The following is a 10,408-nucleotide window of genomic DNA, read 5'->3' on the forward strand; positions in this document are numbered from 1 at the left end:
ATGGTAGAATTCCCTAGTACCGTCATTCGGGAAGTCCCTCCGAGGAAGACTCCCATACAATTCTTGCGAGAGCTCGAGAAGCGTCTACGGGTAAAGCACCGTATCCATATAACTACTTGCCACCTACGCTACGCCATCCATTCAAACTTGACGAACCTAGGTAATAATATCCCGATAAAAGAGCTGACGAAGGGGATAAGCCAAAGAGGGAGTCTACTGGACGGGGTTCAACTAGCAGAGACTCTTGGAACAGCTGGAGTAATCCGTCCCCAAGTGAGCGTATTATGGGGGACCGTCAAGCACATCCGGCAAAGATCAAGGGGGATCTCGTTGTTGCATAGCTCAGGTCGGAGCAAGGCCCCATCGAACGTTGAACAGGCAGTTTCACGATCGGGCATGAGTGACGGGAAGTTGTCATTGTATACTCCTACCGGTCGGAAGGCGGCGGGGGAAAGAGGAGGACACTGGGCGGGATCTATCAGCAGCGAATTCCCCATACATCTTTAGGTGCCTATCAAAAAGATACTCCGAAGGCTTCGGGATCGAGGTATCATTAGCTGAAGAAGACACTGGCCAATCCACGTGGCCTGCTTGACGAAAGTCAGAGACGGAGACATCGTAAATTGGTCCGCGGGCATTGCAATCAGTCTTCTGTCCTACTACAGGTGCTGCGACAACCTTTACCAAGTACGAACGATTGTCGACCACCAGATCCGCTGGTCTACTATATTCACCCTAGCCCACAAGCACAAATCCTCGGCGTAGAATATAATCCCAAAGTACTCCAAAGACCCAAATATAGTCAATCAAGAAGGGGGTCAGACTGAAGCGGAGTTCCCCAATAGCATAGAGCTTGGGAAGCTCGGACCCGGTCAAGATCCGAACCACTACTAGACTAGACGTTGAGTGAGGTAGTGGTTTTTTCTATTGAGATTTGTTGAGTAAGCTTGCCTTAGTTGTCCGCTATAAGATAGCTAGTTTTGGGGCTTTCGACATCAAAGATCCGGCTTGGCTTCGCTATCGCTCCTGACTTGTATTGTAGTCCTAGTCTTGTAGTCGGCCTGGAATGCCTTTGTAGTCTTTGCTAATGCTAATGCCTTCTTCCTTCATTCATTTGCTTTTAGTTGCGGTAGCTCCCGCGCCAGCAAGATAGAGACGGCGAAGCCAAAGTAATACTAAACGAGCAGCCGCCCTAACGAGACTCTTAGTCAAGCCTAAAGGTCCTTATTTCAAGGCGCTAACGAGCAAGAAAAGGCCCCTTTACTAATATTCTAATACTTGGCTCGTAAGTTCGCTTCTGGCGACTAGCTTCTACCGCTAGCGCTTGGACTTTGAAGCAAGCTACAGCTCTACCTTGAATCAATCAATGAATGAAACCAAAGCGCTTACTGAGGAATAGAAAGGGAGGATAGGTTGGTTCGAGGACCCGTTGGTCAAAGGAAAGGGTAGGTCCTGATGCCAGGACGGAGCCGTATGAGGCGAGAGTGTCACGTACGGTTCCTTTAAGAAGGGTGTGATACTACCACCTATCAGGCCCGACGAGCGGTCCACGGAGCTGCATCCCTACTCACCTGGTCCATGCACATCGCCCTCTCCAGGAGGTTGGCCGCCTATCCTAGATCTTCCTATTTTCAAGAGGATCCCGGGCTCGATCTGGTTTAGTACCAAGGTGATTCTCTTTCTCTTTCTATATATATGGGTCCGTGCAGCATTTCCACGATATCGTTATGATCAATTAATGGGACTTGGCCGGAAAGTGTTCTTGCCTCTATCATTAGCTCGGGTAGTCTTAGTTTCTGGTGTTTCAGTCACCTTTCAATGGCTCCATTAATTATGTGCGAGGAATTTCCCTCATCGAGTAATGGGAAGTGGGCTAGTCCTCGAAAATGCCCGTTCCTTTGTCGTTGGGGTCCAAAATCTTCCTTGCTGAGACTTGTAGTCTTGTAAGATTGTGCACTTGAAAAGACCTTTAGAGAAAGAGATGAACTCGACCCAACCAATTAATTACTCTGAGGAAGAACAAACAAGTGCATAAAGCTAACCCATCTAACGAGTAAAGAGCTAACCATATTCTACTATATGTTGAAAGAGAAAGGAGACCAGAAGCTGATTCAAGGCCTTTTTATGATCTTCTACGGGGCCTTTAATCTAGAAAGGTAGAACTACAAGAAGCAAGAGGAACTATCGAGACGAGGAGTATCTCAAGGAATAGCTTTCCCTAAAGAAAGAAGAAAGACCACCTATTTACTCAAGAGGTAGTGGAGGCCAACTAACAATTCAAGAAAATGAGTTTGCTTATTGATCCAACCAAGTAAGCATTAAAATCTTCTATTGACTGGGTTACTTCAAATCTGACTAAAATGAAAAGGTAAACCAACCACCCTTTTGGAACTCCATCTTTCTGCTATTTTTCCTCTTCTATTTAGTTAGAGTTTTTTTTTCTTTTAGGTTGTGTATGGACTGCATCAATTTCCCTCCTATTGGAGAGGATTTAGCTTCAACAACAAGATCGACAAAACAAAAATAGAAGAATAGGAAAAAGGGGGTGAGATCAAAGTTTCTAACTTTCTGAACTACGATGAAAAGTCTTCGATATACCATGAATAGGCTCTTAGGTCAAAACCCCATGTAAGTCACCTGCATACCAATGGCCTTAAGCCGAACCTTATACTTGATGAGAAACTTCAGGCATGAACACCTGCTTTGGCATAGCTTGCACTCTATTTATTCGCCACAGAACATCTACCTTTCGTTTGTAACATGTATTTTTTGCTTGTTTGGATCCTGTCGAGTGAAAGCCAATGCATTTTCCGAAGGGGGTTTTGAAAAAAAGGCCTACCCCAGGAAATGTTGAAGTTGCGCATTCAGTAGTCTCTATCTTACAGTCGGAGACAAGGGATGGATGTCGCTAGGCTTGGTCAACTCTATCATTGGTTTCATTATCCCTATAACGATCACTAAATAAAGATATGTGCTACTACGAGACCGATGCTACGAAGCTAGGTGGTCCTATTATGGCGGGGGAAGGGTCGACTTCCGCTCCATATGCTTTTTGTGGCAGGTCTTTCTATTACCGATATGGACCTCACTAACAGGTCTCGTTCTCTATCTAGGTCTCGATCTATATCACTAAGGTCAGTATATGAATCCGCTGCCTCTTTTATCTCTGGTCTTGGATCACCTACTAATGCGCTGCAACAAACAAGGACTGGAGGACCTGTAACCATACGAAGGGGTGGGGTGTATAGGTCTCGATCACGTGGTTGGGGTATCGATCTGGAGCTACTGCATATGCGACTGGGTCACCCAGGTATATACGCTATGTATGGATCGACTGTGTATGGATCACTGGGGTTGGCTTAGATGGGCTTGATGGACTTTTGGCAATTGGGGAGGACTATGAATCTGTGATGGATAGAATTATTGGCGGTAGTGGGACTAAGAATCTAAGAAAGAGATGGACTATGGCAGTAGTGGGAATGGATGGATAAAGTTATATGGTGATGGGCTGGCTTGTTGGGCTTGCTGCCGTAATACGCTAGTGGTAAGGATGGATGGGCTTGTTACAGTGATGTGTATGGACTAGTATTGGTGGGTTCGCGGACTTGCAACTTGCGGCTTTATTCCTGGGACTTGCGAGAAACTTTATCAAAATTGTGGTAAGCGGGGGAAAAAAACAGTGGTTTGGAAGTGGTGGTTGCTGTGAGACTCGATTGGACTTACGGTAATGCACAGAGAGGTCGGCAGCTATTCAGACTTCACCGATTGAGTTAGGGTTTGGTTTTAGGCTCTGATTGATACCATGTTGCAAGTATAAACAATCTTGTTCTCAATTCTGCGTTTATTTACATAGAGATAGATCTTCCTTCTATAATACAGAAAGGCTAAATCTTCCTAGATACTAGGTCAAATTAAATTTAGCTAAATCCCTACTAGATACTAGGTAATAATATATATCAATCAATATCTTGAATCCATCTCTAGATATTAGGGAAGATTTTTCTTATTTAAATAGGGATTACACAAATATTCCTTAAATCAAGACCATTCCTTCAATGCTACTAAAATGGGTGGACCCGGGCATTCCGATCTCTAAATGGATCCGCTATAGCTACTCGATCTCGATCAAATGGCTTTGGATCTGTCTCTACATCTGGAATATCTGTCAGAGGCTATGGAACTCAATATCGATCTGAAACAAGGAAGGGGTGCTCCATAGCGAAAACGGAGACTGCTTCTAGCCAACATCGGCTATGGCTCACGCCCATAATAATAAGGAAGGGCATCTCGGTATGGGGTTGGATCATCGGCCCGGGTGATGGCTCCCCTTACTAGTAAAGGGAACTCGAAGGGATGCAGGGGTATCGGTACTGCTCTTGTTATCATCGGTGGATATGCTTTTTATTAGCTAGCATGGGTCTTTCTCTACTGCTGTTGGTATCGGCTTCTGTATATGCTTCTGCTTTTACTGATGCTTATGGATTACTTGCTAGCTGGATTGAACCCAAAAATGTCTCGATTTGATCGGCCTTGAGTGGTGGATCGAATTCACACTCAACTGCGTCATCACAGCTAGGATGCCCAACCTTTCTATCTCTTCCTTCTAACTTCTCCATAAAGTAAAGGGGACTCTGAAATCCTCCTCCGATTGGTTCCGACAGTCTTTTCTTCACCTTCTCTTCTTGGCATTATCCAGGCATTCAAGCTAGCAGATCAAATCATGGGTTCTCATCCCCTTGGGAGAGGCAAGTGATTCGGTTGGTGGAAATGCGGTTATGCCAGGTGGACTCAAGTCAAGTTGGAGGTGGCATCATCTAACGTAAAAGCACGCTTGCTTTTCATGTTTCACTCTGCTTATTAGTTGAGGCACCCGTCTGTTCTCATCTAAGAAAGATGTACAGTGCTCGCGGAGCGTACTTGCGAAGGACCAACGACGAGCTATATAGAGGATAAGAGAAAGAATCCCTTATACTTAGATTACAAGAAAGTGTCCGGGGTTGAAGTTCAGTTTCTTTGTTTTTCGTCTGAATATTCTGGAGCTAAGACCCTTACAATCAATGCTCCCTTTCGCCATGCGTAAACTGCACCGGATAAGCTAGTACGAAAAGAATCCATATAAATAGAGAACGGATACGCCCAATACATTAGAAACTCATTGCCCAAAAGAAAAGACCTTTTCGACATACATAAAACAAAATGACTGTAATGTAATGAGAGTGGGGATTCCAAATAGTAACCTCCCATTGCTCGAGATCCCATAGCATGCAGCAACTAGTTGTAAGAAAGAAAGAGGGGTTAAGGAGAAGAAACCAAAGAGAAGTAGCGAAGCCACTTTACAGTGAAAGAAGGGGAAGGAGAATTAATCGAGAGGATTGACTTCATAAATAAGAGAGGTTCAGGGGAAGGTGAATGAGCAAATCTTTCAGTTGTTGAGGATTGACTTATGGTGAAGGATAACGAATCGAGAGTTGAGGATTGACTGATAGTGAACGAGAATGAATTGGGAATATTCATCTTTTACAGTGACATCTGGGAAGGGCAGGTAATATCGGGGCAGGAGCGAAGACGAAGACAGAGTGAAATCATGTTCAGGTTTGAGTTCCATCTGTCGAATGCCTCTTGAGTTGAGGATTGAAAAGCTGCTAATGAATTTACTCTGTCTTGAACTGGAAAGGATCAGATCAAGATCAAGAAGTTATCGATAGAATTTCCTGACAGTGAACGATCATTGATTCTTCGATAGTCTTGACTGACAGTGAACGATGACGAATCTTGAGGATTTACTGACAGTGAACTCTCATTCATAAGGAGTGTTTATTGTTGAATGAATCTTGAGGATTGACTTCCAGTTCAGTCTCACCTTTTCTTTCATCGTTTCGTCTTTCCTTCCAGTTCACTCTCATTCATAAGTCGTGTTTACAGTCGAGTAAATTCTTACAATTTATGCCTTTGGGTTACTCTCTCCAAATTCTATTCTTCTTTTCTAACTATTACAAATGGAACGAATTAGAATAAGCCAAGAGCTGATAGGTGAAGGAAGGAGAAAGAACCAAACACCTATTTACATCCGAAAGGTGAAAGAAATTGCTGTAGAGTGAAATCAGTACAATGCAGGGTGTAGATCATCTTCTTTATCCGGGCAGGCAAAGAACTGACTTAAACTTAGTGCTTGTGAGACCAATAAGGTAATCAATCTCAGCAATGAGAGAAGGGGAAGGCAGTTTCTTAGTTTACAGTTCAAGAAAGAAAGGAGAAGATCAAGAGAAAGAATGAATCTTGCTTGAGTCGTTCCTTCCCAATTACCTTGTGAAAGAGTGAAATCAGGGACAAGTGGTTGAGTTTCCTTTACTATGAAAGAAGGAATCAGAGAATGAATAAGTAAGGAGTCTTTCTCTTTTTCTTTTACCCTCTTCAATCACAATCAGAAAATAGAGTATAAGGGTCTAGGGCAGGAGATGGATTCGGTTCAGGTTGAACTATCTCTTTTCTTTCCTCGGCTGACTGTCAAGCTGCTAACTCCTTCCTTCTATTCTTTAACTAACCGTAAAGGAGAATGCGTCTTTCTTGCTTGAGTCTTTCAAACAAAGACTGTAAAGGTTCAGGTTCAGTAGCTAGCTTTCGGTTGAGTCTTTCAAAGCTGCTAATGAATGGAATGGACTCTACCTTTACGACAGGGTAAATAGGTGATTGAGTGGAGGAGAAAGATCAGAGAAAGAAGCCGGCCGAGGGGAAGGGGCGAAGAAGCTCGACTGGAAAGGAGAGGGGCGGGAGCTCGAGCAAGCAAGAAAGAAGAAAGAGTTGTTCAGTCTCTCTCTTTCCTTCCTATTAATGAAATTACCTCTAAAATGGACCTAAACGGAGAGGCATCAATTAAATCAGAAATGGTCCTTACAGGATCATGAAGAAAGAAAGGAGAAAGCGCTGTTCCAGAATAAATACGGAGTTCAGGAGGATCAGTCGTCTTCATCTTGTCTTGCTTTCTTCTCCCTATCACTGTAAAGTTGAATGAATAAGGAGTCTCCCTTCTTTCTTTTACCGAGTTCAATCAGTCTCAGTCTCAGTCATCTTTCTTGTCTTGCTTCAGTCTTGACTGACAGTGAACGATCATTGATTCTTCGAGAGTGTTTACTGTTGAATGAATCGAGAGTTGAGGAGAAGATCAAGATCAAGAAGGAATCTTTCGTCTTTCCTTACAGTTAAGTCGAATTGATTCTTCGATAGGATTGACTTCTACTTATTAATTACCTCGGCCCTAAATACCTCTCTTTTATCCCTCAAAATACGGGGGAGGATAAAATTTCTTTTCTTTCAGCTCCCGTTATTAGTGAAAAAGCGATTACGAACTTTGACAGTTATATGGGGATAGAATTTATTAGCTTTCAAAAGCTTTACTGAGGGAAAAACCTCTGACGAACTTTTACAGTTATATTGGATAGAATTTCTTTTCTTTCAGCTTCAGCTATTAGAGAAAAAGTGATTTTAATGTTTTACCCCTATATAGGATAGAATAAATTAATTAATGGTCCGTCAGAGGGAAAGAAGTAGGTAGGAGTCTTTGTCTTTCTTTCGTCTCCCTTCAGTCTTGAACAAGGTCTGAAAGAACTCTTTGACCTCAAAAATAGCCAAAAAAAATAGATAGAGGATAGGATTTGATCCTCAAAAATAGGGAGAGGATAGAAAACATTCATTATTGGTCTTTACTGGAAAAAGAGTGTTTGAAGTCCAATGCAGGCAGGGTGTAGAGAAGAGGGAGTAAGTAGGGAGAGGAGCGAAGCTACGAGACCGATAGGGAGAGGAGCGAAGCAGCTTTACAGTCGAGTAAAAGAGTTAAATGACCTCAAAAATAGGGAGAGGTGACGGTTTGAGGTTGAATCAAGAGTTTAGTCTTTCCTTACTGTTCTTTCTCATTAATAAGTAGGTGAAAGAAGAAATGGGTTCCGGTTCCGGAGCTTGACCTGATTCTCATCCTGCCTGCCAGTTCCTTCTTCTTTAACTAAAAAATGATCTTTTACAGTCATCTAGATAAACTTGAATTAATTGAACCCGCTGCTGTTAGTGAAAAAGCTCTTACGACACTTTACAGTCGTCTAGCATCAACAAAATAATCAAGGGTCTTTACAGGATCAGGAGTCTTCTTCTTTGATTTACTCTTTCCTTGAGTCTTTATTTACTGTTATGAAAGTGATTGAGTTCAAGGGCGAAGACACTTTACCGTACCCGATGAAGGGGCGAAGACATGAAACCGTACCCGGTGAAGGGGCGAGACATGAAATCGTACCCGGTGAAGGGGCAAAGACATTTTACCGTACCCGGTGAAGGGGCGAAGCCCTGAGACCCGTAGGGCGAAAAGGCAAAGACACGAAACCGTACCCGGTGAAGGGGCAGGTTCTTCAAATAGCTCTTTACCTTGTGTTTGAGTGAAATCAGGGACAAGTGATTGAGTTCTGTCTCATTAATCTTGAGGGGAGTCTGACAGTTCACTCTCATTCATCGATAGTGTTTACAGTCTCATTCATCTTTCTTTCGGCTCCCTATTTATTCTATCACTGTAAAGTCGGATAGTCTTTGGGTTTCGGTTCTGGTTCTGTCTCATTCATCTTTCTTCTCCCTGAATTTATTCTATCACTCGTCAGTTCCATTCTTTGATAGTTTCTTCTTTCCTTCTAGTTCCGTCTCATTCATCGATAGTCTTTACTTGACAGTTTCATTCTTCGATAGTCTTTATTTACAGTTCAATCATATAATAGAGTAGAGTCACACATTGACTCTCCTATAAAGTTTAGGCCATATCGAGGAAGGAGTAAGGAGCTCGACGAGAAGAGGGGAGGGGAGAAGAAGCTCCACGAGAAGAGGCGCGAAGTGGTGAGACCCAATGGGCGAACGCGCGAAGCGATAAAGACTGGAAAGGAGAGGAGCGAAGCGGTGAGACCGAGTTTACGAGGCAAACGAGCAAAGCGGCAAAGACCAAGAGGGAGCGGAGCGAAGCGGCTCGACTTGAAAGGAGAGGAGCGAAGCGGGGATACCCAGTTGTAGAGGCGAACGCGTGAAGCGGTGAAGACTAGAAAGGAGAGGAGAGGGGCGAAGAAGCTCGACTGTAAAGGAGAGGGGCGTTTTGTTTTCCTTTTCTTAACGCCTCATTTCCCTTTTCCCGAAACACTAACGAAATCGGGGTTTCCTGAAGAATGTTAACTTCTATAATCCATAGAATAAAATAGCATCTTGGGTGAAGCAAGCAAAGAGCCATTCGGTCAGAAGCATCTACTCCGCACTCCATCCAATAAGCAAGCACATAAGCAAGACGAATCTCTTTCTCTTTCAGTATTCACAAATTAGGTAGGCAGGGCTAAAGCACATACATATAGAGAGGAGCAAAAGACAGATGTGCCAGTTATAGAATCATTACCAGGATCTGCCGGCGGTATTTGATTGATCTCGTGCGGTACGAATGACTTTCATAAATAAAACCCCGAAGAATACATACATTCTAGTAACTTCGAACTTTAGTGAATCAACTGTCTTTAATGCAAAGCCCCTTTTTCAAAAGAACTAGAAATGGGTATTTAGGACATAGTGGGATAGGTCAAACCTCTTTTTTCGACTTCAACGAGATTGATTAGTAGGCAGATCCACCGAGAGATGGTATAAGAAGAATTAGGATTACAGAAAGCACATGAAAGAACGAAATAAAGAACAAACCGAAGGAGCATCGGGCAGACTTATGCTTTTATTAAGGTTCAATACTCTTTGTGTTAGGCTTTCCCCCCACTATGCTAGTTACTAACTTAGGTACTTAGCCCAGAATCCATAGAGAATATCAAAGAGAGGAATTGATCGAACAAGCATATCAGCAATCTACAGCTAAATTCAACCAAAAGCAAAGCTTTCGACAATTTCTATTTGAGTTTCTGGGTTTCCTGAGAAATCTCTTGTTTTTTGTTCTTCTTCTTCTTTACCTGGTCTTGTTTCAATTGTAGTTCTTCGGTTAAGTTCCTTCTTTTATTCAAATGCAGCCCATTCCTGGTTAGCTCTCCGCTCGGGATGGATGGGTTAGGCGCCCGTTCTTCATTCCCATCCTTTCCGTTAGTAAATAGAGACTTCTCCTTCTACTCTTCAATATAGGCTCTATCGATCATCTCACATATCTGTCTGTATCGTCGGTCGTATTTCTTTAGCAAGAGGACGGGACGTGTTAAAGCAATCAATATCATAGATCTCAAGTTAGATAAAAAATGTGTTATTTCATTTCATAGGGGCGTAATGATACCTTACTCAAAATCAGGAATTAGTGTAATATACCTGAAAGAAGAGTAGCGAGGCGGACATGGGCACGTGCGGGGAGGCTAGGGTAGGTAGGTAAGCTCACATAAGGGTCTGAGCTCATATGTCGTACTCCTCTCTCTATCATTGG

The 10,408-nt window shown here is 43.0% G+C and overlaps 1 protein-coding gene across 1 annotated transcript; it reads left to right on the forward strand.

Annotated features, from left to right (window-relative positions):
* LOC147792662 (uncharacterized) lies at window positions 1–507 on the forward strand. The gene has a single exon (XM_087123917.1). It carries the CDS (start codon window positions 1–3, stop codon window positions 505–507), a length of 507 nt encoding a protein of 168 aa, XP_086980043.1.
* The last annotated feature ends 9,901 nt before the right edge of the window (window positions 508–10,408 follow it).

Source organism: Cucurbita pepo, chromosome 5 (assembly GCF_057944985.1).
Source record: "Cucurbita pepo subsp. pepo isolate OVF chromosome 5, ASM5794498v1, whole genome shotgun sequence".
NCBI lineage: Eukaryota > Viridiplantae > Streptophyta > Magnoliopsida > Cucurbitales > Cucurbitaceae > Cucurbita > Cucurbita pepo.

Coding starts and splice junctions, on each gene's coding strand:
- LOC147792662 (XM_087123917.1), top strand. CDS start 1: ATGGTAGAATTCCCTAGTACCGTCATTCGGGAAGTCCCTCCGAGGAAG.